Source organism: Mesoplodon densirostris, chromosome 15, assembly GCF_025265405.1.
Source record: "Mesoplodon densirostris isolate mMesDen1 chromosome 15, mMesDen1 primary haplotype, whole genome shotgun sequence".
Taxonomy (NCBI): Eukaryota; Metazoa; Chordata; class Mammalia; order Artiodactyla; family Ziphiidae; genus Mesoplodon; species Mesoplodon densirostris.
Window position 1 is genome coordinate 3,667,504 of NC_082675.1, and position 27,950 is coordinate 3,695,453.

The following is a 27,950-nucleotide window of genomic DNA, read 5'->3' on the forward strand; positions in this document are numbered from 1 at the left end:
ACACCAGATGTGTTTGCTGGCTACACATGGAAGGCAGGACTGAGGAAAGGGTCTTACAGATAAATGAACTGGGTGTTTCTATAAATTTATTTAGTTAGTTAGTTTTGGCTGTGTTGGGTCTTCGTTGCTGTGCACAGGCTTCTCACTGCAGTGGCTTCTCTTGTGGCAGAGCACGGGCTCTAGGCATGCAGGCTTCAGTAGCTGTGGCACGAGGGCTCAGTAGTTGTGGCTCGCGGGCTCTAGAGCGCAGGCTCAGTAGTTGTGGCACACGGGCTTAGTTGCCCCACGGCATGTGGGATCTTCCCGACCAGGGCTCGAACCCGTGTCCCCTGCATTGGCAGGTAGGTTCTTAACCACTGTGCCACAAGGGAAGTCCCGAAAGAACTGGGTGTTTCTAAATGCAGTGGAGCATTTGTAGAGTTCTTCTGGGCAGGTTTGAAGTGCTCACTTAAGAAAATACATCCAGTAATGAAAGTGGATGTTTCTTCCTTTAGTGCTAATCCCTTCAGGAAAATACACTGACAGACTGTATCAAGAGCCCTAAAAAACAATCTAACTGTTTGATTCTAAGAAGCCACCTCAAGCAAAAAGAGAAGTGGACAAAGATTCACGTGAAAGGTCATTTGCTGCTGCATTATCTATGAAAATAAAACTTGGAAACAAATTAAATAGCCCAAACTATGGATATGGTTATTTATGTAATGTTAAATCTCTGTGATGGAATCTTAAACTATTTGTGAGGAATATTTAATGTCAAAGGAAGATGTTATCAATATAAGTGAAATTATCTTAAGAATCTGGATATATATTATGATACCAAATTTGTAAAATAAGTGAATCTACTACACATTTACTATACACAGATGTTATCTATGCATTAAACATGGGAAGAAAATGAGTCAATGTTAGCAGTGGGTTATCCTTAGGTAGAAGGGATCTTGATATATTGTTTAAGTTTTGTCCTCTTATAGTTGTTTTCACAAATATTCTAAAATGAGTATGTGTTGCTTTTATACACAGAAAGCAATTATGTTAAATAATAATCCAGAATGTCTGTCTAGACTCTCACATACCATCCCTATGCATCATTGCCACTGACTGTCACCTCCTGTCTTTAAAGTCCTCCTCGTTGAAGACTGAGTCTAATCCTTTACGATTCTGACACCAATTCTGATGTGTGTCCTTTTTCTACCACCACCAAGTAACACTCTGACACCAGCTGGGTGTCCTACACTTCATCTTAGTTCTGACACTACCTACCTGGAGATCGTGCCCGATCCCACAGGTCAAGGGCTCAGTCCCACGAGACTGTCCCCACCTTCAGATGCCAATCTCAAGTCCACATTGTCCCCTGTGCTTCTGACCCTCGGGCTAAAGATTAGAGGCTACCATGACCCCCTCCTTGGGTTCCAGTAATTTGCTGGAGCGGCTCACAGAACTCAGAGAAACATTTGACTCACCAGGTTACTGGTTATCATGAAAGGGTATAACTCAGGAACAGCTGGTGATAGAGATGCACAGGGCAAGGCACGGTGAAAGTGGGCAGAGCTTCCACGCCCTCTCCAGGCGCCACTCTCCGCAAATCTCCACACCATCACCAACGCGGAAGCTCTCCAAAGCCAGTATTTTCGAGTTCTTACGGAGGCTTCATTAAATGGGCACCGTTGATTATATCATTGGCCATTGGCTATTGAACTCAATCTCCAGTCTCCCTCTCGAACACAGAGGCCAAGGGTGGGACTGAAAGGTCCAACCCTCCTCCAGTCACATGGCTGATACCCTGCAACCCGCATCGTAAGGTGACCTAGGAGGCTTTCCCAAAGTAACCTTATTAACGTAAACAGAAGACAGCTTTACGCTCTCATTCTGGGAAATTGCAAGGGTTTTCAGAGCTCTATGCCAGGAACAGGGATGAAGACCAAATACATATTTCTTAGTATAAATCACAATATCACACCCTTTGCGCAAAGGACAAACACTCTGTAAGAAAGCAGCCTCTGATAAGCAAAGGCAACGGCAGGGCAACGGGAGATGACACAGCCTCGAGGACAAGAGTGTAGGTGAGGAGAATGAATAAGCCTCCGCAAAGCAGAAGAGACCGTGCAAACTAATTTCTGTTCCCAAACCCAAACAACGGACCCGCGGAATCAGGGCCCTGCCTTTCCTGCCAGAGATGCCCGAAGGTACAACAGGTGATGTAAGTGTCTCCAGATTTCCAAGCCGAGGTGTAACAGCTCCGCTAAGCCGTGGGTACTGTGAGTCTAAGGCAGGGATCTTAGGTGGAGAGCGGGTCATGGGACCCCGGGTCACCGACGCGGAGGGAGGGGTCCCGGCGCTTACCTGTTGCGCGCACCGGGCGCCAGGCGCTGGCACACCAGGGCGGCGGTGGCGTGCTTCCCGCCGTTGCCCAGCTCCGGCTTCACGTCCCACTGGCGAGGCTGGCTGGTCCGTGTGCTCAAGATGTTCACGCCCTTCTTCACCTTGGCTCTGCGGGGACGAAGGGAGCAAGAAAAGAGCCCAGAGATTACTGACTCGGCCTTTGCAAATGCGCCCAGCCTCCGCTAAGCTGCGTGCGTTGCTTTCTTTTTCATTTTTCTGCTTTTTTCATATCCGGTGGCACAGTCAGACGAGGGGCCTCAGAGCGGGGAGGATGCCGGGGACTTGGCGACTGGAGTGAGAGGGGGATCTACCCACAGACCCAGGAATCACGGAACTTGCTGTTCAGGTCTGAGGGTGAGGGAAAGCGGCCTCAGGCAGTCTCCAAACCAAGAAGTAGCTCAGCTGAGGGGTCAGGAGAAAAGCCAGCTTGCCCAGGCCAGTCATTCTCGGTCAGGGGCGACTGTGTCCTTCGGGGACACGTGGTGATGTCTGGAGACATTTTGGGTTGTCTCAACCGGGGGGAGAGTGCTGGCACCCAGGGATGCAGCTAAGCAGCCTCCTGATGCACAGAACAGCCCTCCCTTCCCCAGCACAGATGTACCCAGTCCAAAGTGCCCAAAATGCCCAGGTTCAGAAACCCTGGTGGAGATGCACACACTGCTTTCTCCACTTTGTAGCTGTGTGACTTTGGGCAAATAATAACCTCTCTGGGCCTCACTTTCCTCCCCTGTAAATGGACATGATAATAGTAACCCCCAATATAAAGTTGTTGTGATGATGAAGTGTATTAACACATATAAAAAGATTGGAACACTGTCGAGTATACAACAAGCACTTAATAAATGTTAGTTATGGTTTTATCAGTGCAGGCAGTTCCCCAACCTGCTTCACGTGACTTGCTGGGTCTCCTCTGGGAAAAAACTCAGCCAGGGACTTTTTAAACAGGCAGAGCAGTCCTCTTAGAACTGTTGTTTTAGCTATGTCTCTTAGCCTGTCTGAACCTCAGTTTTCTCATCAATAAACTGGTAAGAAAAATATCGGATCGATCACATATACCTGCTTATCCTCTTTTCCCAAATCTCACTTAAAGGAGAGTCGAGGGGACTATTTTTAAAGACCCGTGATGATGGAGAGAAAGATGCAGCAAACGTAAATGATCTGGGGACCAGTAAGCTGATGTACAAGGGGGTAAAAGGGTCAGCTGAACTTTCAAACTAAGTCGTGAGCTGTCAGTGAGAAAAGCTAAGAACAGCAGAATTTATACCACGGAATCCCCCCATCTCAGGAACTGGTGGGACCACTAAAAGTTGGAGTCCATGAGGGCTAAAATAAGGAGGATTAGCCAAAAGTATGTTTATGAAGCAGCCAGATGCAAACAGGCTTCCCTTTCCCTGTAACAGGGCGACTGCCAGATTCCCATGTCGGGCCTGGGGGACCATGAAGATTTGATACCATGACAAAAACAGAGTCAGTATGTGACATCACACACACTGAACATTGAGATTCCTAGGCCTTTGTCCCCAAAGCTGGACCTTCACCTTCTAAGAAAAATACCAGATTCTAGACCATTCGGTACTGACCCTGGTTACTGGTCCGACCAGCCAGCCAGGTTACTTTTCAGTGAAGCTTGTAGTCACCACGGCCTATCTAGGGGCTCAGAGCTTCTAATGGTTTTTAGTCCTTCATTTTTTTTTTAATATGAGCAAACAAGAATCAAGAACCTTAGGACACTGATAAGGTTTCTACATGACATAGGGAACAAAACAGGCAAAAAAAAAAGAAGAAAAAAAATCTGTAGAAAATAGATCCTACGCAGGAAAGACCACAATTAACAAAATACACAATCATTCACATTCACAGAGCCATCAGAGAAGATACTGCAATCATAAAACAAAAACAGATTGCTATTTATAAAACCCAGAAAGGGAAAAATGAGCCCTTGGAAATTAAAAATGTTATAGAAGAAATGGAAAATCAGTGGAATGGTTGATGGATAGAGTTGACGACATTTGTCCTAGGAAGCAGAAAAAAACCCAAAGAAATGGAAGAGGGTTATTGAGGTTCAACATCTGAACAATATAAAAAACACACAAAGGGAGAGTAGGAATCACCAATGAAGTAATTCAAGAAATTTCCCCCAATGAAAGGATGTGAGTGTCCAGATTTGCAGGGCCTCCTGGGTGATGAACACAAGGACCCACACCAAGGCACAGGACTGATACAGCTTAGGACACTGGGTACAGAGAGGTGAAATATGCAATCCTCCAGACTGAAGAAAGAATCAGGGATCAGAATGGATTCAAGATTCACAACACGCACTCTGGGAACCAGAAGGCGATGAAAAATATCTTCAAAAACTGGAGGGGAAATGATTTCCAACCTAACATTTGATAGCCAGCCTAATGATGAAGAAAATGTTTCCAGGTATGCAAGTTCTCCAAAAATTTATTTCCTACATCCTTGCTCAGAAAACTACTTGAAGATGTGCTCCATCAAACATGGGGGTAAATATAGAAAGAAATCATGAGACCCAGGAAATGAAGATCCAATGCATGACAGAGATGAACAGGACGTTCATGGTGAATAGAGGTCCTGGATAAGAGCTGAGCGCCAGCATGGAGAAATTCTGGCAACACGTCTTCAGGAAACTGGAATGTTCCTAATAAATTTGATGTGAATGAATGTTCTAAGAGGAGATTTAGATAATCAGTAAAGAGTCTGGGAATAAATCAGAACAAAATAAACAGAAAATGAAGAAAAAGAATAAAACCAAATTAGTTTATAATTCTGATGATAAAAAAATCATTATGCAGGGAAGGAAAAGTCATCATCATTTAATACTTTTACTGTGATTAGCATATGTACTTGTAATGTTTTAAACACTGATTATTAATCTAGACAAAATATGATTATTATTTTTCAGGGATGGAGACATAGGAAGGAGTCGGGGAGAAAAGAGAGAAAGATCCTTATTTTTCATAGTGGGAAATTTATAGACAGTGCCTAAAACTAAAAATAAAAAACCAAAACAGTGAAGAGGTATCAGCCTTACTTACTATGTCATTTAGTGATATGGACATAAATACCAAAGTAAGAATTTTGCCTCTGTACAAGGAGAAAGGCAGTGGAAAGGAACAGACTACTGCAGCATTTCTTTAAAAATAACTTTCAATTTTGAACTACTTTGATAGTTTGAGATTAACATGAAGTTGCACAGAATATAGAGTTCTCATATACCCAAGCTGCCCCCTGTGATGCTCTCTTATATCATCATACATTGTCAAAACCAGGAAGCTGGCACTGCCGCCATGTTATGAACTCATGTTCAGACCTTGTTTAGATTTCACCTGTTTTCACGTGCATTAAAAAAAAAAATATTTTATTGAAGTATAGTTGATTTACAACGTTAATTTCTGCTGTATAGCAAAGTGATTCAGTTATGCTATGTATATACGTGTGTAATATACATTCTTTTCCATTATGAATATGGAATACATTCATATTCTTTTCCATGACGGTTTAGCACAGGCTGGTGAATAGAGTTCCCTGTGCTCTACAGTAGGACCTTGTTTTGTTTATCCATCCTATATATAAAAGCTTATGGGCTTCCCTGGTGGCGCAGTGGTTGAGAGTCCGCCTGCCGATGCAGGGGACATGGGTTCGTGCCCCGGTCTGGGAAGATCCCACATGCAGCGGAGCGGCTGGGCCCATGAGCCATGGTCGCTGAGCCTGCGTGTCGGGAGCCTGTGCTCCACAACAGGAGAGGCCACAACAGTGAGAAGCCCGTGTACCGCAAAAAAAAAAAAAAAAAAAAAAAGCTTACGTCTGCTAATCCCAACCTCCCCCTCCATCCTTCCCCCACCCCCGCCCCACCCGCTCGGCAACCACAAGTCTGTCCTCTATGTCTGTCACGTGCACTTTTTTTGGGGGGGGGCGTGTATAGTTCTATAAAATCACATCACATGTGTAGACTGGAGTAACCGTCACCACAGTCAGAACACAGAAGAATTCCATCACTATAAAGACACTCCCTAATGTTACTTAATAGTCAAGCCTGCCTACCACTCAGTGCCAACAGACTCTGATTTGTTCTCTATCACTGTAATTTTGTCACTTTGAGAATGTTATATACACTTTTTACCAACAAACTCTGCAGAACTATTTGACTCCTTAAATTCCATACAAGTTATCTTATCAAAGTAATAGCTTAAAAAATTACACACACACACACACACACACACACACACACACACACACACACACAGAGCCCTGCCCTGCTTACCTCACAGGGTGGAGGAAATAAATCCTTGTGAATAGTTAACGGGCTAAACATCACCTAGCAAAGATGGGAGGCGGTGATAAAACACATCTCCCCATTTCAAGCCCACGGTAGCAAATTAGCATCACCTGCCCTCCCCGCTGCCAACCCAGAGCAGCAAGAGCCTATCAGCAGCAACAGCACTTCTTCTCTAGAAACTTCTTCCAAGTCTTACTTTAAAGTGATTTGCTAAACCATACTTGCCAGTTTGGCCAGGAGAAGACCAAGGTATGCTTGAGGGACAATGATTAAACACACATTAGCAGGCGAAAGCCCCCCTTTGTCCTAATGCAGGGACACCTTCCACCCCGACTGCCCACAGCAACTGCCTCCTGAAATGTGACTTTGCTTGAAATTGGGTTTTGCTGCATTTGGATTTTGCTCAAGACTGGAGGTTTCACTGAAGCTACAAATTGTTCTTAACACTTCAGAGTTCAAGAAAATAGGACGATTCTTGTTGACTGGTGCAGGGCCTGGTTTTATCTCTGAGTGGGGTAGGGTGATGAGCCTCTGAGATGGGAGGAAGGCACATGTTTCAAAAGGCCAATCTTCTTAATTAGGTGTTTTCTTTGATGAGGTCAATGGATATTCCTATCTACTTCAAGGAATTAGCTGTTGCAGGAATTTGGGTTCCAGGAGCAGAAGTTCTGCAATGAGAGTCAGTGTTAAAACACCGTGGGGAGGACATTCAAGGTGGTGGAGGAGTAAGATGTGGAGATCACCTTCCTCACCACAAATACATATAAAACATATCTACATGTGGAACAACTCCTACAGAACTCCTACTGAAAGCTGGCAGAAGACCTCAGACTTCCCAAAAGCCAAGAAAATCCCCATGTACCTGGCTGTGTGGCTGAAAGGGTCTTGGTGCTCCAGCCGGGTGTCAGGCCTGAGCCTCTGATGTGGGAGAGCTGAGTTCAGGACGTTGGTCCACCAGAGACCTCCTGGCCTCACATAATCAGCAAGAGCTCTCCCAGAGATCTCCATCTCAATGCTAAGACCCAGATCCACTCAACGACCAGCAAGCTCTAGTAGTGGACACCCCATGACAAACAACTAGCAAGATAGGAACACGACTCCACCCATTAGCAGAGAGGCTGCCTAAAATCACAACAAGTTCACAGACACCCTCAAACACACCACCAGATGCAGTCCTGCCCACCAGAAGGACAAGATCCAGCCTCATCTACCAGAACACAGGCACCAGTCCACCCCACCAGGAAGCCTACACAAGCCACTGAACCAACCTTACCCACTGGGGGAAGACACCAAAAACAACAGGAACTACAAATCTGCAGCCTGCGAAAAGGAGACCCCAAACACAGTAAGCTAAGCAAAATGAGAAGAGAGAGAAACACACAGCAGATGAAGGAGCAAGGTAAACACCAACCAGACCAAACAAATGAAGAGGAAATAGGCAGTCTACCTGAAAAAGAATTCAGAGTAATGATAGTAAAGATGATCCCAAATCTTGGAAATAGAATAGAGAAAATGCAAGAAACATTTAACAAGGACTTATAAGAACTAAAGAGCAAAAAACAATGATGAACAACAAAATAAATGAAATTAAAAATTCTCTAGAAGGAATCAATAGCAGAATAACTGAGGCAGAAGAACGGATAAGTGACCTGGAAGATAAAATAGTGGAAATAACTACCGCAGAGCAGAATAAAGAAAAAAGAATGAAAAGAATTGAGGACAGTCTCAGAGACCTCTGGGACACCATTAAATGCACCAACATTCGAATTATAGGGGTTCCAGCAGAAGAAGAGAAAAAGAAAGGGACTGAGAAAATATTTGAAGAGATTATAGTTGAAAACTTCCCTAATATGGGAAAGGAAATAGTCAGTCAAGTCCAGGAAGTGCAGAGAGTCCCATACAGGATAAATCCAAGGAAAAACATGCCAAGATACATATTAATCAAACTATCAAAAATTAAATACAAAGAAAAAATATTAAAAGCAGCAGGGAAAAGCAACAAATAACATAAAAGGGAATCCCCATAAGGTTAACAGCTGATCTTTCAGCAGAAACTCTGCAAGCCAGAAGGGAGTGGCAGGACATATTTAAAGTGATGAAAGAGAAAAACCTACAACCAAGATTACCCAGCAAGGATCTCATTCAGATTCAACGGAGAAATTAAAACCTTTACAGACAAGCAAAAGCTAAGAGAATTCAGCATCACCCAACCAGCTTTACCACAAATGCTAAAGGAACTTCTCCTTGCAGGAAACACAAGAGAAGGAAAAGACTTACAATAACAAACCCAAAACAATTAAGAAAATGGTGATAGAAACATATACATATCGATAATTACATTAAATGTAAATGGATTAAATGCTCCAACCAAAAGACACAGACTGGCTGAATGGACACAAAAACAAGACCCATATATATGCTGTCTACAAGAGACCCACTTCAGACCTAGGGACACATACAGACTGAAACTGAGGGGATGGAAAAAGATATTCCATGCAAATGGAAATCCAAAGAAAGCTGGAATAGCAATTCTCATATTGGACAAAATAGACTTTCAAATAAAGACTATTACAAGAGATAAAGAAGGACACTACATAATGATCAAGGGATCAATCCAAGAAGAAGATATAACAATTGTAAATATTTATGCACCCAACATAGGAGCATCTCAATACATAAGGCAAATGCTAACAGCCATAAAAAGGGAAATCGACAGTAACACAATAATAGTAGGGAACTTTAACACCCCACTTTCACCAATGGACAGATCAACCAAAATGAAAATAAGTAAAGAAAAACAAGCTTTAAATGACACATTAAACAAGATGGACTTAATTGCTATTTATAAACATTCCATCCAAAAACAACAGAATACACTTTCTTCTCAAGGGCTCATGGAATATTCTCCAGGATAGATCATATCTTGGTCACAAATCAAGCCTCAGTAAATTTAAGAAAGTTGAAATCACATCAAGTATCTTTTCGGACCACAATGCTATGAGACTAGATATCAATTACAGGGAAAAAACTGTAAAAAATACAAACACATGGAGGTTAAACAATAGGCTACTAAATAACCAGGAGAACACTAAAGAAAGCAAAGAGGAAATCAAAAAATACCTAGAAAAAAATGACAGTGAAAACACAATGACCCAAAACCTACGGGATGCAGCAAAAACAGTTCTAAGAGGGAAGTTTATAGCAGTACAATCCTACCTCAAAAAACAAGAAAAATCTCAAATAATCAACCTAAACTTACAACTAAAGCAATTAGAGAAAGAACAAAAACCCCCAAAGTTAGCAGAAGGAAAGAAATCATAAAGATCAGATCAGAAATAAATGAAGGAAATGATAGCACAGATCAATAAAACTAAAAGCTAGCTCTTTGAGAAGATAAATAAAATTGATAAACCATAAGCCAGACTCATCAAGAAAAAAAGGAAGACTCAAATCAACAGAATTAGAAATGCAAAAGGAGAGTAACAACTGACACTGCAGATATACAAAAGATCATGAGAGATTACTACAAGCAACTATATTGCCAATAAAATGGACAACCTGGAAGAAATGGACACATTCTTAGAAAAGCACAACCTTCCAAGCCTGAACCAGGAAGAAATAGAAAATATAAACAGACCAATCACAAGCTCTGAAATTGAAACTGAGATTAAAAATCTTCCAACAAACAAAAGTCCAGGACCAGATGGATTCCCAGGCAAATTCTATCAAACATTTAGAGAAGAGCTAACACCTATCCTTCTCAAACTCTTCCAAAATATAGCAGAGGGAGGAACACTCCCAAACTCATTCTACGAGGTCACCATCACCTTCATACCAAAACCAGGCAAAGTTGTCACGAGGAAAGAATACTACAGGCCAATATCACTGATGAACATAGATGCTAAAATCCTCAACAAAATACTAGCAAACAGAATCCAACAGCACATTAAAAGGATCATACACCATGATCAAGTGGGGTTTATCCCAGGAATGCAAGGATTCTTCAATATACACAAATCAATCAATGTGATACATCATATTAACAAATTGAAGGAGAAAAACCATATGATAATCTCAATAGATTCAGAAAAAAACTTTTGACAAAATTCAGCACCCATTTATGATAAAAAGTCTCCAGAAAGTAGGCATAGAGGGAACTTACCTCAACATAATAAAGGACATGTATGACAAACCCACAGCCAACATCGTTTTCAATGGTGAAAAACTGAAACCATTTCCACTAAGATCAGGAACAAGACAAGGTTGCCCACTCACACCACTATTATTCAACATAGTTTTGGAAGCTTTAGCCACAGCAATCAGAGATGAAAAAGAAATAAAAGGAATCCAAATTGCAAAAGAAGAAGTAAAACTGTCACTGTTTGCAGATGACAGGATACTATACATAAAGAATCCTAAAGATGCTACCAGAAAACTAGTAGAGCTAATCAATGAATGTGGTAAAGTAGCAGGAAACAAAATTAATGCACAGAAATCTCTTGCATTCCTATACACTAACAATGAAAAATCTGAAAGAGAAATTAAGGAAACACTCCTATTTACCATTGCAAGAAAAAGAATAAAATACCTAGGAATAAACCTACCTAAGAAGACAAAAGACCTGTATGCAGAAAACTCTAAGACACTGATGAAAGAAATTCAAGATGAAACAAGCAGATGGAGAGATATACCATGTTCTTGGGTTGGAAAAATCAACATTGTGAAAATGACTATACTACCCAAATCAATCTACAGATTCAATGCAATCCCTATCAAACTATCAATGGCATTTTTCACAGAACTACAACAAAAAAGTTCACAATTTGTATGGAAACACAAAGGATGCTGAATAGCCAAAACAATCTTGAGAAAGAAAAACAGAGCTGGAGGAATCAGGCTCCCTGACTTCAGACTATACTACAAAGCTACAATAATCAAGACAGTATGGTACTGGCACAAAAACAGAAATATAGATCAATGGAAAAGGATAGAAAGCCCAGAGATAAACCCATGCACATATGGTCCCCTTATCTTTGATAAAGGAGGCAAGAATATACAATGGAGAAAAGACAGCCTCTTCAATAAGTGGTGTTGGGAAAACAGGACAGCTACATGTAAAAGAATGAAATTAGAACACTCCCTCACAACATAAACAAAAATAAACTCAAAATGGTTTAAAGACCTAAATGTAAGTCCAGACACTATCAAACTCTTAGAGGAAAACATAGGCAGAACACACTATGACATAAATCACAGCAGAATACTTTTTGACCCACCTCCTAGAGAAATAAAAACAAAAATAAACAAATGGGACCTAATGAAACTTAAAAGCTTTTGCATAGTAAAGGGAACCATAAACAAGACAAAAAGACAACCCCCAGAATGGGAGAAAATATTTGCAAACAAAGCAAATGACAAAGGATTAATCTCCAAAATATACAAGCAGCTCATGCAGCTCAATATCAAAAAAACAAACAACCCAATCCCAAAATGGGCCAAGGACCTAAACAGACATTTCTCCAAAGAAGATATACAGATTGCCAACAAACACATGAAAGGTTGCTCAATGTCACTAATCATCAGAGAAATGCAAATCAAAACTACAATGAGGTATCACCTCACACCAGTCAGAATGGCCATCACCAAAAAATCTGGAAACAATAAATGCTGGAGAGGGTGTGGAGAAAAGGGAACCCTCTTGCACTGTTGGTGAGAATGTAAATTGATACAGCCACTATGGAGAACAGTATGGTTCCTTAAAAAACTAAAAATAGAACTACCATATTACCCAGTAATGCCACTACTGGGCATATACCCTGAGAAAACCATAATTTAAAAAGATACATGCACCACAATGTTCATTGCAGCACTGTGTGCAATAGCCAGAACATGGAAGCATCCTAAGTGTCCATCAACAGATGAATGGATAAAGAAGATGTGGCACGTATATACAATGGACTATTACTCAGCCATAAAAAGAAATGAAATTGAGTTATTTGTAATGAGGTGGATGGACCTAGAGTCTGTCATACAGAGTGAAGCAAGTCAGAAAGAGAAAAACAAATACTATATGCTAACACATATATATGGAATCTAAAAAAAAAGAAGTGGTTCTGAAGAACCTAGGGGCAGGACAGGAATAAAAACGCAGACACAGTGAATGGCCTTGAGGACGGGTGGATGGGGAAGGGTAAGCTGGGGTGAAGTGAGAGAGTGGCATGGATATATACACACTAACAATTGTCAAATAGATGGCTAGTGGGAAGCAGCCGCATAGCACAGGGAGATCAGCTTGGTGCTTTGTGTACATCTAGAGGGGTGGGATAGGGAGGGTGGGAGGGAGACGCAAGAGGGAGGGGACATGGGGATATATGTATATGTATAGCTGATTCACTTTGTTACACAGCAGCAACTAACACAACAATGTAAAGTAATTATACTCCAATAAAGATGTTAAAAAATAAATTAAAAAAATTTTAAAAAAACCCCAAAAAACCCCACAGTGGGATAAGAGGATAAACCTTGAGGATGCCTGGTTTCTAGGGAAAGAGCCAATGCAAGTTGGTCAGTGGTGATGGGAGAGCAGCCCTTTCTCAGCATCCAGTGTGGAGGGGAAGGCACTGGACCAGATGCAGGAGACCTAGCTTCTGGTCCTGCATCTACTGTGATGAGCTCTATGACCTCTGCTCTTTTTCATCATCTGTTCCTAGGGGGAGGTCTTAGTTCAGTGGTCCCCAGCGTGTGGGTCTGCTGTTGCTGGTCGGGAAGATGATTTCAGATTCTCAGAGACCACGCCTAATAACGCCGACACTGTCATTTTTCATCTATCATATGTTAATATTGAGGACTGACTTTTCCCAGCAGGTGATGTGCTGGGTGCCGGGATGCTGAGATGCACCAACACAGGACTCAGGTGTGGACCAGCCCTGGTGGTGCTTCTGGTCCTGTCTGGCTGTACCAGCTCATGCCACCTATACTACATGTTTATTTATTTAAAAATTTTTTTAACTTTTTATTTTATATTGAGTAGAGTTGATTAACAATGTTGTGTTAGTTTCAGATGTACAACAAAGTGATTCAGTTATACATACAGAGGTATCTATTCTTTTTCAAATTCTTTTCCCAATTAGGTGGTTACAGAGTATTGAGCAGAGTTCCCTATGCTATACAGTAGGTCCTTGCTGGTTATCCATTTTAAATATAGCAGTGTGGACATGTCAATCCCAAACTCCCTAACTATCCCTTCCCACCACCCTTCCCCCCTGGTAACCATAAGTTCCTTCTCTAAGTCTGAGAGTCTGTTTCTGTTTTGTCAATAAGTTCATTTGTATCTAATTGATGCTACTATTCAGTTTTTTAATGGTTAAAAAAAATTCCTCCTCTTTTCAAAAATGTGCCTGACTCAGGTGTAATACAGGGATGATTAAATGTTCCTTAAGGAAAATCAATGTTCAGTACAAATTCTGAACACAGGAAGCCTAATTTCCATCTTCCAAGCCATCTGTCTCAGGGTCAGCTATAATCACCATGTGAAATACACTCTCTATAAGCTTCTCAAAGCCACTGAGCTTCTAGAAGCCACTGAGAGGGCTCCTGGAACACGTGAGCATCTGTGTGTCTCGAGAAGGGGGTGTGGGAGAGGGCCGGGTACCACTTGGTCTCTGGCCCTGTACGTCTGAGTCTGCTGAGGGGGCTGAATCTGACCCCCAGAGTAGGTAAAAAAGGAAAAGCATAATTAGTTGCTATTATGGGTTGAACTGTACTTCCGTCCAAATTTGTACGTTGAACTGTAACCCCCAGTACCACTGAATGTGACCTTACAGGGAGACAGGGCTTATACAGAGGTGATCCAGTTAATGATACCAGGATGAACCCTAATCCATTATGACTGGTGCCTTCCAAAAGGGGGAATTTATAACAGGCACAATCCAGGGAGAACACCATGTGAAGATGGAGATGGCCATCTATGACCCAAGGAGAGAGGCCTGGGACAGATGCTCCCTCAGGACCCTTAGAAGGACCCAAGCCTGCCCTTACCTTGATTTGGACTTCCAGCCTCCAGAACCGAGAGGCAACACGTCTGTGACTTAAGCCACCCAGTCCGTGGCACCTTTTATGGCCACTCTAGCGGATGAATACTGTTGCCAACATCGAACTAAAATCCAAAGCTTCCATATGACATTTTGGATTTCTCCTTTTTTAACCCATTGTGATGTTTACTCATTCGGCAAGCACTGTTTGAATGCGTCCCATGTGCTAAATGCTGTTCCTGGTGTGGAACAGCCAATGAGCTCACTTTCTTTGTTTGGAGAGCTCACATCCCAGTTCGGAGAGACAGATGGTAGACCAGAACAGAAGCAAAATGAACAGCATGTCAGATACTGGCAAAGGTTATGAGGGAAAATAAAGCTGGGGAGAGAATGTGGGGGTGGGGTAGAGGAAGTGCAGTTTTTAGTAGGATGGCTGGGGAAGGCCGCTCTGAGGAGGGCCATTCAAGCAGAGACTGGGAGACGTGGAAGAACCATGTGGACAATAGGATTGGGGGGGGGTGACCCATTTCCAGCAGGGAAAGCCCATTGCAAAGGCCCTGTGGTAGGGAGAATTCTAAAGATGCCACCCACAAGTCCTGTCCCTGGTTACTTCAACCCTAACCTTGCCATTAAGGGCTTTTGCAGCTGGGAATTAAAAGTCCTAAATCAGTTGACCTTAACATAGAGAGCCCTAATCTCATCACGCCAGCCCTTTAAAAGCAGTCTTTTCTCCAGCTGGCGGTAGCTAGCTGGGGATAATATCACAGAGATTCTGGGTATGAGACTTGGCCTGCTGTTGCTGGCTTTGAACATGGAGGGGCCATGAGGCCCTCAGGGCCTGAACGCAGCCCGACTGACAGCCAGCAGGGAAACAGGGTCCCCAGTCCCACGGCCACCAGAACTGAGTTCAGCTGACCAGTGAATTATGGTCTTGGAAGTAGAACCATCCCCAGAGCCTCCAGACAGTATCAGCCTGGCTGACACCCAGGCCTGTGAGACCTCTGCTGAGAATTCGGTTGGCCCCACTGAGACTTCTGACCCACAGTACCTCGAGCTAATGAATGGGGGCTACTATAAGTTGATGAATTTGCAGAGATCCGAATACAGACTCATGTTGCAGGAGCAGCAATGAGCCCAGTGAGGCCGGGGTAGAAACTGCAAGAACAGAGGACCTGGGATCTGAAGACAGTCCCAAATGGAAACAGGGCGTGAATCTGAGTAGTGGCCCTTGACACAGATTCAGCAAGTGTGCTTCAAGGCAGCTCATCAGAGTCCCCTCCCACATTCCTTCATTCATTGACATCTGGGTTTTCAACCTCGACTCTCTTGATATTTTGGGACAGACACTATTTTGCTTCAGGGAACGGGGGTGTTCTGTGTGCTGTAGGACATTTAGCTGCTTCTAGATTCCAGTAGCCTCCTTCCCCAGTTGTGACAACAAAAATATCTCCAGACATTGACAAATGTCTTCTTCAGGGGGTCAAACCATCCCTGGCTGAGAGCCACTGGTTTACAGGACCCCTCTTTGCATTGAGTATGTATATTCTTGTCCAGAAGCCAGTTGGTTTTCTAGGTCAAACTGGATGCTTCATTGCTGGAATCTTCCCTTCATTCTTTCCTTAGAGAACTTCAACAAAGATGCAAACTTTGGGTGCTAGCCTTTCTCTACCGTGGAGTGGATATTTTTAATTTCCTCTGTCCTTGGGAATCTACAACCGGCACCTCAGAGTGGCCATCAGTAGCATGCTTATCCAACAGGTTAGACGATGTGAAGCATGCAGCAGAGGTTTGCCCAAATCAGAGCATGAAAGGTTTGCCCATCTCTGGGTAGCCCAGATAAAAGGGCTCACTTGTACCCTGTGTCTATGGACACCCCACAAAGGATCAAATGGATGAAGAGGAAGGTCAGAGGAATCTCTTTGTGATAAATATCTGTCTCTAAATGTCCCACCTTGCTTTGGAGTCTCTGCTATGTGCTTCCTAAGCTAGCTGGCTAGGACAAAGTTAGGAAGCCAGCAGTCACTAAAACAGCCCATCCCTGGCCTGGCCCCCTACATGGAGTTGCATGAAGCAAAATCATGACGAACAAGCAGCACAATCAACATCCACTGCATACTCTCCTCTGACAACGCTCCAGGAACTGCAGTGGGAAGGCCTCCTGTTACGTATGCAAACCAGCTTCTGCCGCCAATAAAATGAGTGGATGGCACTTTGCATCCTTTATATACATGCCATATATGAAGGCACAGTACACTGATGTTGACCCTTCCATTACAATAAGACTCATAAATTTATATCCATATCCACCCAGTAACCTGACAAGTCCTATGAAGCTAATATGGCAGAGAAAAGAGGCTGAAGGCTTCCGGTGTTTCCAAGCACTTAAGAGAAAACAAACATCTGTCTGGGATCGGGATCCGTATACAAGATAATCGTAGATGCTCTTACTGGTCTAATCATCTCCTCCAGAGTGGCTACCCTGGTATCAGGGGTTGATTAGATGCTCACTGGAGGCTGAATCCATGTGAACTATCCACTTGGATTTCCCCAGGCCCCACCCTCAAATCGCTGACATATTCATACATTCTCTGTAATATCATTTATTTTTTTTATTTTTATTTTTTTCGGTATGCGGGCCTCTCACTGTTGTGGCCTCTCCCGTTGTGGAGCACAGGCTCCGGACGCGCAGGCTCCGGGCGCGCAGGCTCAGCGGCCATGGCTCACGGGCCCAGCCGCTCCGCGGCATATGGGATCCTCCCAGACCAGGGCACGAACCCGTATCCCCTGCATCGGCAGGCGGACTCTCAACCACTGCGCCACCAGGGAGGCCCTGTAATATCATTTATTTAATATTCTTCTTTAAATGAACTACCTCTTCTTTTCTTTTTTACTTTAGCCAATTTATTTCAAGAAGAAACTACCACAAATAAAAATCAAACTCCTTTTTCCAAATGCACATTAAAATAAATACATGATGCTACAAAAAAAAAAAAAAAAACCACCAAACATGTCTGTTTATGAATCTCAACAAATAGCATCTCTTGTTACAAGCATGCATATCACACTCAGGGAGGCCCTGAGAGACGTGTAATTTAAAAGACGCAGAGTTTTCTTTCATAAATTCAGCTTTAATACCACCTTGGGAGACGCAAGAGGTAGGGGATATGGGGATACATGTATATGTATAGCTGATTCACTTTGTTATATAGCAGAAACTAACACACCATCGTAAAGCAATTATACTCCAATAAAGATGTTAAAAAAAACCCACAAAAAAACACGGGAGGGAAGACTAATGAAGAGGGCCCTGCAGCAAAAATACTGAACACATTCGTTCTGTGTTTTGTTCTTATTAGTGTGAGCTCGCTTCTGTCTCCCTGTGAAGGGAGACAGAAGCCAGGAACCACCATCAGGAACCCTGTGAATGCCATCACCCCGTCCCACCAGCATTCCTGAGCTGGGGACAGCTGAGGTCCGGCGGGGCACAGTGCCTTCCTCAGACCAGGACCCTGGGAGGCCCCAGGGAGTGAGAGAGCACAGACAGGTTCTAAGGATGCGAAAAATGTTCTAATGGTCATCACTGCAATTTCCTAAAAGAAATGTGTTTGTGCTTGTTTGCGTGCATGGGCATGTGTGCTGGTGAAAAATGCTCTTATTTGCCTTGTAAATGCTCCACTGCAATTGTGTGTGTGTGGCCACTGAAACCCAGCTCGCTCCTCTGGGTATAAAGTCCTTGCACCCTAATGGAGTAAGAGCAGTGGTCACAGCCAGTGCAGCTGGAACAGATGCCCCTCACCTCTCCCGGACCTGTGTGAAAACGACTGCAATCAAATGCTTTTCCAGTTGACTGTCTCATTTCACCACATGTTTAGCTTAGCAAACACTGTCTCCTTTTGGCCGTTACCTTTTGCTGCCTCCAATTTGCCTTTGATATTGGGTGTTCATGAAAATTCCTTTGACAGAAACTCATCAAATGTTTGAAGCCAAGTCCAGAGCTCAGAGAACACTGGGGTTTCCCAAGCATTGTTTTTGCTTCAAGCTCTGTTATTTCTTTCCTCTTTTTTTTTTTTTTTTACCCTGATCTGGTCTCAGGCAATGAGCTCTCCTCACTCCTTCGACTGCAAACTTTGGCACAAGAGCTGTTCACTCATAAGATAAATACCAATGTTCTGCTTTCAGAGGTTTGTTCCTAAAAACCCCCAATCTATCGCCCACATCTATCATTGTCTTTAAAACTTCAGGCTGGCCATCATAAACCAGTGGTGTGCTGGCTGTTAAATTTGCAAGAATGCTGCAAGCTGGTTGTTAAACATGGCAGTTATTCAAAGATGTTATATAAACCTATAATGGAATAATCTGCATTTGAAAACAAAGGTAATCAGTACTCACAACTCACGATTCCCTAATGATTTTACCACTATTTACCATGATCTATGCTCTAGAGATTATGTTTACATATCTGCATGGAGGAAATTCTATACAATGGAGTGCTACTGGACCCCTCCTCCCAACTCTGTGTTCAGGGGTATCACATCGGTAGCTTGAAATTTGTTATGGTGAGAGGATTTACACCAAAGAAATTGGCCAACGCTACACATCAGGGCCTTTTCCCCCGGAGAGCCAGTTGTTAAACATCTCCCAGCACACCACTGGTGCTAACTGGATCAGTGCTACATGGGATGATTTCCACAGTAAAACGTTCTCAGCACCACTCATGACAATTACTGCTGTGTTCTCATCAAATTGCCTCTATTTAGGACGAGCCTCTAAAATTCATGATGAAGATTCTCCATTTGCACCCCACCCTCCCATCCATTTCCTGCCCTTCTTTGTTCTACTTTGTGCCCTAGGTGGCTGAGGCTGACTTCTGGGTGACTTCAGCACCACCTACATACATGCCATGGAATACTACTCACCCATAAGGAAGAAAGAAATCATGCCATTTGCAGCAACATGGAAGGACCCAGAGATGATCATACTATGTTCAGTAAGTCAGACAGAGAAAGACAAACATCATATGATATCACTCATATGTGGAACCTAATTTTTTTTTTTTTTCGGTACGCGGGCCTCTCACTGTCGCGGCCTCTCCCATTGCAGAGCACAGGCTCCAGACTTGCAGGCCCAGCGGCCATGGCTCACAGGCCCAGCCGCTCCGCGGCATGTGGGATCCTCCCGGACTGGGGCATGAACCCATGTCCCCTGCATCGGCAGGCGGACTCTCAACCACTGCGCCACCAGGGAAGCCCTGTGGAACCTAATTTTTTAAAAATGATACAAATGAACTTATTTACAAAGCAGAAACAGACTTCCAGATCTCGAAAACAACCTTACGGTTACCAAAGGGGAGACGTGGTGGGGCAAGGGACAAACCAGGAGCTTGGGATGAACACACACACTACTATAGATAAGACAGATGACCAACAAGGACCTACTGTAGAGCACAGGGAACTCTACTCAATACTCTGTGATCATCTACATGAGAAAAGAATCTGAAAAAGAATGAATATATGCATATGTGTAACGGAATCACTTTGCTGTACACCTGAAACTAACACAACATTGTAAATCAACTAGACTCCAATAAAATTAAAATTAAAGCATGAAAAAACCCCCAGAACAGCACCACCCAGGATCTTCTTCCCTTCCGGCTCCAGCGGAGTTGGGCCAATGGGAGACACAAATACCACACTGAGGGGTAGGAAGAGGGGGGCATCTCTTACCCTCCATTCTGCACCATGATTTGGGCCGCAGCTGGGTCCCCTTTAGGGGGACCTCCAAGACCCCAGCTGTCACCAAGCTTTGGTGACACTGGTCCCTTCCCTATCCCTTCAGGCCTAGGAGTGATAAAGCTGGTGCCTGCCTGCCTCAAACCTGCCTACACCTCTATAAATAGTTCTTTTTTTAAAATAATTAATTAATTAATTATGGTTGCCTTTGGTCTTTGTTGCTGCGTGCAGGCTTTCTCTAGTTGCGGCGAGCAGGGGCTACTTCTTCGTTGTGGTGCGCAGGCTTCTCATTGCGGTGGCTTCTCTTATTGCGGAGTGCGGGCTCTAGGTTCGTGGGCTTCAGTAGTTGTGGCACATGGGCTCAGTAGTTGTGGCTCGTGGCCTCAGTAGTTGTGGCTCGTGGGCTCAGTAGTTATGGCATGCAGGCTTAGTTGCTTGGTGGCATGTGGGATCTTCCCGGACCAGGGCTCGAACCCGTGTCCCCTGCATTGGCAGGCGGATTCTTAACCGCTGTGACACCAGGGAAGTCCTGACAGTTCTTTTAATAATAAACTTGGGGTGGGACTTTTGTTGGCTGCTGGGAGCCTGATGGGTATGCTAAGATGTCCTCCATCTATGGGCCATCCAGTCTTTGGTCACTTCCTCCAAGTTTGAAGCGATATCATTTGTAGTGACAAAGCATATCTAACCATCCATCAGTGACTGATATTATCATGTTTCCCCACAGTTTCTGCTCTGAGTCATCACAGAATCTGTATCTTAACATCCAGCTTTATATACTCTTCCTTGGCATTTAGGTAGCACACCTAGAGCTATCTCTTGAGCAAGTCTGGCGAAGCATTATGGATTAAAATAATTCAGCAGAACCAAGGCAGAAGGAAATGTCATGACAAATGTCACCCAGGCTAAAGAAAGTAGTTTGGTGCACTGACTTTCTTTGGGTAGGTGGGCATGATAGCACTTAGCATGATAGCTGTACCATGAGAAAAACAAGCATTAACTCAACTCTCTAACAGTGAATTATACATACCCATCAGTCAGTTTCAACAACAATCCACATTTAGCTGATCTTGTTTCATTCATCCACCTCAACGTTTTTATCCTGAACTATTTAAAACCAAAACCCAGACTTCATTCCATTTCACTCACAAATACTTCAAGATTTTAAAAAACATAATCACCTTCCCATTATCATATCTAACAAAATTAATAATTTCCTAATGTTAAAAATGTCCCCTATTATCTCAAAGATGTTATTATATAGAATTGGCTTGTTTCCATCAAAATCCAAACAAGATCCACACATGGTACTGGTTATTATGTTCTCAAGTCTCTCTTATTTGTAAGGAGTTTTTTCTTTAAATTACAGATTCTATTTCACTTCTAGTGATCAGTCTGTTCAAATTATCTATTTCTTCTTGATTCAGTTTTGATGGGCTGTATGTTTCTAGAAACTTGTCCATTTCTTCTAGAATGTCAAATTTGTTGGCACAGAATTGTTCATAGTATTCTTTTATGGTTTTTTGTACTTCTGCAGTATCAGTTCTGTCTCCTTTTTGGTTTCTTATTTTGTTTATTTGGGTTCTCTCTCTTTTCTTCTTGGTGAGCCTGGTCAAAGGTTTGTCAATTTTGTTTACCCTTTCAAAGAACAAACTTTCAGTTTTATTGATTTTTTTCTGTTGTTTTTTAATCCCTATTTTATTTAATTCCTCTCTGATCCTTACTATTTCCTTTCTTCTGCTGACTTTAGATTTAAGTCTCTTTTATTATATTAAGTTACCCTCCTCCTTTTATTCATGCAACGGATATTTTTTGAGATACGAAGTCTTTCGTCCTACAGAATGCCTACATTCTGGATTTATCCGATGGTGTCTTTGCACTGCCATTTACTGTGCTCCGCTACCCCTGCGTTTCCTTTAAACTCGTTGCTAGATGTAGAAATGTGTTTGGATACACACTGAATGCATTATGCTGGCCCACTTTCTGGGCGGGCTCTGCATTTATTATTGCATCATATGCTAAGTCCAGACGGCATCAATCTATATTAAAATAGTTTGTATACATTTTTCTGGGATGAAATTATTATTATAGCACCCTAATAAATCAGCACTCGACAGGGCAGTGTTAAGATGATATATGGGTCTATTAGAAATGCTGGTTGGACACCAGTTTAGAATGGCTGTGAAGGGATGTATAATTCTGGAAAGCATCAAAGTGTATAGTGAACTATTAGCTTTGAAACTAAAATCTCTGCAGACTCTCAGCATTTTCACACAACTCCATTTGAGGCAGGGAGTCTGTCCATGCATCCAAGCAATGCATCCATCCAGCCCTGAGTGCAAAGGTCTCCCATGAGGTGTACCTCGGAGGAGCCACAGTCCCATCCTGCTATAGACCATCTGCCCCAAACACCACCCTGAGCAGGGCTCCAAGGCAGTGGTTCTCAACCAGGGAGATCTGCCCCCCGGGGGACACTTGGTAGTATCTAGAGATGTGTCTGATGGTCAAGATTAGGAGATGGGGGTGAAGCTGACATCAAGTGGGTAGATGCTGAGATGGTGCTGACCACCCTACAGTGCACAGCACAGCCTCCGCAGCAAAGGATCATCTGGCTCCCACTCTCAGTACCGGGGAGGGGAAGAAATACGGCTCTAAGGCAGAGCACACGGCTCAGCTGAGTGAGCTTGGCATGTGGAAGATGCCACAGTCTACTCACCAGATTAATGTGTGTCCCAAAACACTCCGTGCATCTGTTGCTCTGAGATTACTGTGCTCGGATCCTACACGTGCAGACAGTAAAGAATTTTTATGATCTCACTTTATGTATTTTTGAGAGTACGCTGGCACAATGTTAATTTAATTATGGGAGAATAAACCATCGGGAGGAGAGTTCATGCTGTGCGCCAGGCGTGATTCACGGCAGGGGCCACAGTGAGCAAGGACACAGAATTGTGAAGGTGGGCCTCACCTGGCTGTGTCTGAGTGCTCGTCAACAGGAAACAAAACCAAATCTTTTCTGCTGCCTTAATTTACTAGGTTCCGAGGAGGTGGGGAACTAGCCATGGAGTCTGTGCTCTGCTGTGTTTGTGAGGATATCAAACAACTAACATATATTATTCAAATTTTTGTATCAGCCAGGCTCTCTGCTAAGTGTTTTCCATGTGTGATTTAAACAATAACAACACCTCGGTGTGTCATCAGGGAAATGTGAATTAAAACAACAATGACATATACACACTACTCTATATAAAACAGATAACCAAAAAGGACCTACTGTATAGCACAGGGAACCCTACTCAGTACTCTGTAATGATCTATGTGGGAAAAGAATGTAAAAAAGAGTGGGTATATGCATATGTATAACTGATTCACTTTGCTGTACAGCAGAAACTAACACAACATTGTAAATCAACTCTACTCAGTAAAAATTAATTAAAATAAATAAATAAAACACTGCTGGTAAGAGTACCAAAATAAATAAATTAAAAAAACCAACCCCACACAACAAGGAGATACCACCACACACCTATCAAAATGGCCCAAACCCAGACCACTGATGACAACACCAAATACTGACAAAGATGTGGAGCAACTGGAACTCTCGTTCATTGCTGGTGGGAATACAAAATGGTACAGCTGCTTTGGAAAACAGTTTGATGGTTTCTTACAAAACTAAAATACTCTTACCATATGATCCGGCAATCACTCTCCTTGGTATTTACCCAAAGGAGTTGAAAATTATGTCCACACAAAAACCTGTACACAGACATTCATAACAGCTTTATTCATAATTGCTGAAACTTGGAAGCAACGACTATGCCCTTTGTAAGTGAATGGATAAATAAACTGTGGCCCATCCAGACAATGGAATATTACTCGGCACTAAAAAGAAATGAGCTATCACACCATGAAAAGACCTGGAGGAACCTTAAATGCATGTTACCAAGTGAAAGAAGCCAATCTGAAAAGGCTACGCACTGTATGATTCTAACTCTATGACATTCTGGAAAAGGCAAAGCTATGGAGCCAGTAGAAAGATCAGTGGTTGCCAGGAGTTGGCGGGTATGAATAGGTGGGGTGCAGATTTTCAGGGCAGCGAGAATACTCTGTTAAGATATACTAATGGTGGATACATTTGTCGAAACCCATAGAACGTACAACAAACACAAAGAGTAAACCCTAAGGTAAACTATGGACTTTGAGTGATTATGATGTGTCAGTGTCGGTTCATCAGTTGTAACAAAGGTACCATCTGGCAGGGGATGTTGATGATGATGAAGGCTGTGCATGTGTGGGAGTGGGGGAAACATGGGAAATCCATGTACCTTTCTCTCCAAGTCTGCTCTGAAACATTCAAGTCTTGGGAATTCCCAGGGCGTCCCGTGGTTAGGACTTGGACTTGGCGCTTTCACTGCTGGGGCTCAGGTCGGGGAACTACGATCCCACAAGCTACGTGGTGCAGCCCAAACCCACCCCCCACCAAAGAAAAACAAAAAACAGAACTAAAGAGAATGAAAAGCTATTATTAAAAAGTCTTAAAAAACAATAAAGATCTAACAATTTCACTGAGTAGGTGCCATGACTGTGCTCCATGTTTAAACAAGTGAGAAAACACAGAACAGCAAAATAATGTGCTCAAGAGCACACAGCGGTTAAGAGGCAGAGTTAGGGCTTGACCCACGCAGTCTGATTCCCTAGTGAGACCAGTTAGTCTATCCTGTGTCTCAGCAGAGGGACTGGTGATCCATGACAAAGTGCTGGCTTGGAATTACTGTCCTTGATGTCGTACTTTTCCTATGGTCAGGAAAGTCGTCTGGGGGTAATTCACACACACACACACACACACACACACACACACACACCCTACTCCTAACTTGATAGGCAACCAGGCTACTCTTGCATCAAGAACCACGGGTGCAAAAGAATGTGTTAATAATAAAAACCAAAAAGGACAAAAGAGCCCACCCATCAAATCCATAATGGCTCCTTAAGTAACTCCTTTGCAGGTATCTGTGGCCTCCTGGAGAGATGCAGTGGCCAGTCTCAGAAGAACTTTAGGAGGAAGACGGCTTTGGTGCAGCTGGCCCATCCATATGTGATGAGGCTGACCTAGTAACTCGCCCCTGAAGGAGTCCTGAGTCTTTCAGTAGCAATGCTTTCCCTGGCCAGGAGGTGAACATTCCTCCCTAATAACCAGCTGAGAAGGAGACCCAGGGCGGAGGTAGCACCACATTGCAGCTGCTGTCTTGGCCCCCCTCCCACTCTGGCATCCCCCCAATTCATCTTCTTTCGTTCTTACTTGGGGTGCATTTCAGGACACAGTGACCAACCATTGCTGCTTTCTAATTCTTGCACAGACTTCTCAAAATGCCTTTCTTAGCTAGAGCAGAGATTCTCTGGAGGGTGATCAAGTGAAACTTCAAAAATATAGAAAGAGCTTATACAGCTCAATATCAAAAAAAAAAAAAAAAAACAACCTAATCAGAAAATGGGCAGAAGACTTAGATAGACATTTCCCCAAAGAAGATGGCCAAGAGGCACATGAAACGATGTTCAACACTGTTAATTATTAGACCAATGCAAATCAGAACCCCAGTGAAGTAGCACCTCACGCCGGTCAGCTCTTAAAAGCCAGGGGCCATATTTATGTGGTTTTCCTGGTATGAAGACAAATACAGGCCTTTTTGATGCCAGTGACACTTTATGTGCCATTGGCAGTCAATGACCCCGTTGCACCTTCAGGCCTGCTAGCGGCCCCATGTGCTTCTTCAGGACGCTTTCACGGATCTCAGGGCTAACTGCTTAGCTCATCAAACGTAAGCTCCCTCTCATGGACCCGGGGTGCTGAGCAGTTAAGTCACTTACAGCTATAAAGGTTTAAGGCAGCTGGACTCCAGAGCATCTGCGCAGGAATCTGCATGTTTACTTCTTGCACTGCAATAAATTGTACGTCTCTTGGAAAGGCAGGTACCCAATATGGATGACCCACTGGGTGTCACTGACAGAAATAACAGTTGGGCACTTGATGTTATTGATTAGTAATACTTTGGGTGGCAAAAAATTAGTGTAGAGAATGCTTCAGAAAGAAAGGCATCTAATTGTCTCAAAGAATAGGATGAACAGAAGGTTGGCCGCCACTGGGTTTCTGTCTCAAGGATGCTCTTGGCTTTTCTCTCATTGTTTCCAGAGAGTTGTCGTCAGTCTCAGCATCACGTTCTTTCACTGCCATCACAAGCAGGAAAAGAAAGAGTGGAATATGAATAATGGCAAAGGTTTTCTCTTCAAAGGACCTTGACCCTGCAACACACCAGAAAACTTGTCTCTATAACTCATGGGCCAGAAGACCACTCCGGCTAGATTGAGAATTGGGAAAAGGACTAACTGGCAAAAGAGACTGGGAGTAGACTAGTGATGATTCGTCCTCTGAGACTTTGGGAGGGTCTACCTTCCTGAGATCAGGGTATTTCCACCTGAAACTCAGACAACATCAGACTTCCATTGGTAGCGAAGAAAGGAGCATGGCTACTGGGGATCGAATCAATTCCCAGAAGTGTCTGTCTCACCAGTTACCCTGGGGGGCTCCTTCTAGATTAAGCTCTAACAATCATTGCTGTGGACAAACAGAAGGGAAGGACAGACTATGTTCCACTCCTCAAGGAAAGACATTCCCACATTCACAGGGCCCTCTGGGCAGAGAGGGACAAGAAGGCTTTCACTACAAGTTGTGACAAACAGCATTCTCTTGCCTGGCTGAGTGGGCAGTGCATTTACAATCGAAGCCCATATATTTTGAGAGAGCTGACATGTTACCTATAGAGAATTCTGTTGTTCGCACATGTGCCCTTTCTGCAAGAAAAAGAAAAAAAGAAAATGAGAGCAGAGAAACCCATCCACCCCGAAGTCTTCTTTAGAAGGACATTTCAACCTGAAACTTCACCGTGAAGTCCCTACTGCAGACTTTTAATGAGTAGGCTTGTTTTCTCCCGATTCACAAATTACCGTTTGTAGCTTCGTTTTTGATGAATTCTGCCCTGGAGTTGGTCTTCTAGGGTTAGAATTATCTTCTTGGTTGAAAAAAAGGTGAACCACCAAGGGAAGAAATGATATCCATGGCCATAAATCACAGCCTGTATGTGAGCTATGTAGGACTAATGCCAGCGGGGGAGGGCTTGGCTTTCTGCAGAAAAGCCAAGTGCATAGGGAATGGCTCTCGGTCTTCACAGCACAGCACTTAAGTCCTGGAGAGATGGTTTATACCGCTGCTAATATTTTGAACGCACACTCCCAATATTATAAAGTTACATAGGCACTAAAATTGTGCTCTAAGTATTCCCCAATTATTTTTCTGAACGGTCCCTCGCATCCAGGGTACAGCTGACCTTCACTATATAATAGCCATCTTCCTTTCTAATTACAGAACCCCACCTGACTCGAAGGAATCCATTCTATGTTGATCCAGTGTAGGTAAACTTGTACCCATCATAACTGCCACATCCCTGAGGCATCACAATTAGT

At 43.2% G+C, this 27,950-nt stretch overlaps 1 protein-coding gene across 2 annotated transcripts in view; it reads right to left on the reverse strand.

Annotated features, from left to right (window-relative positions):
- Window positions 1–27,950, reverse strand: part of TMEM132C (transmembrane protein 132C) — a 375,340-nt gene that overhangs the window by 122,361 nt on the left and 225,029 nt on the right. For both annotated transcript variants that reach the window (XM_060119269.1, XM_060119270.1), the window contains exon 3: window positions 2,341–2,487. In XM_060119269.1, the coding sequence (XP_059975252.1) occupies window positions 2,341–2,487 (147 nt within the window). The remainder of the gene's footprint in view (window positions 1–2,340; window positions 2,488–27,950) is intronic.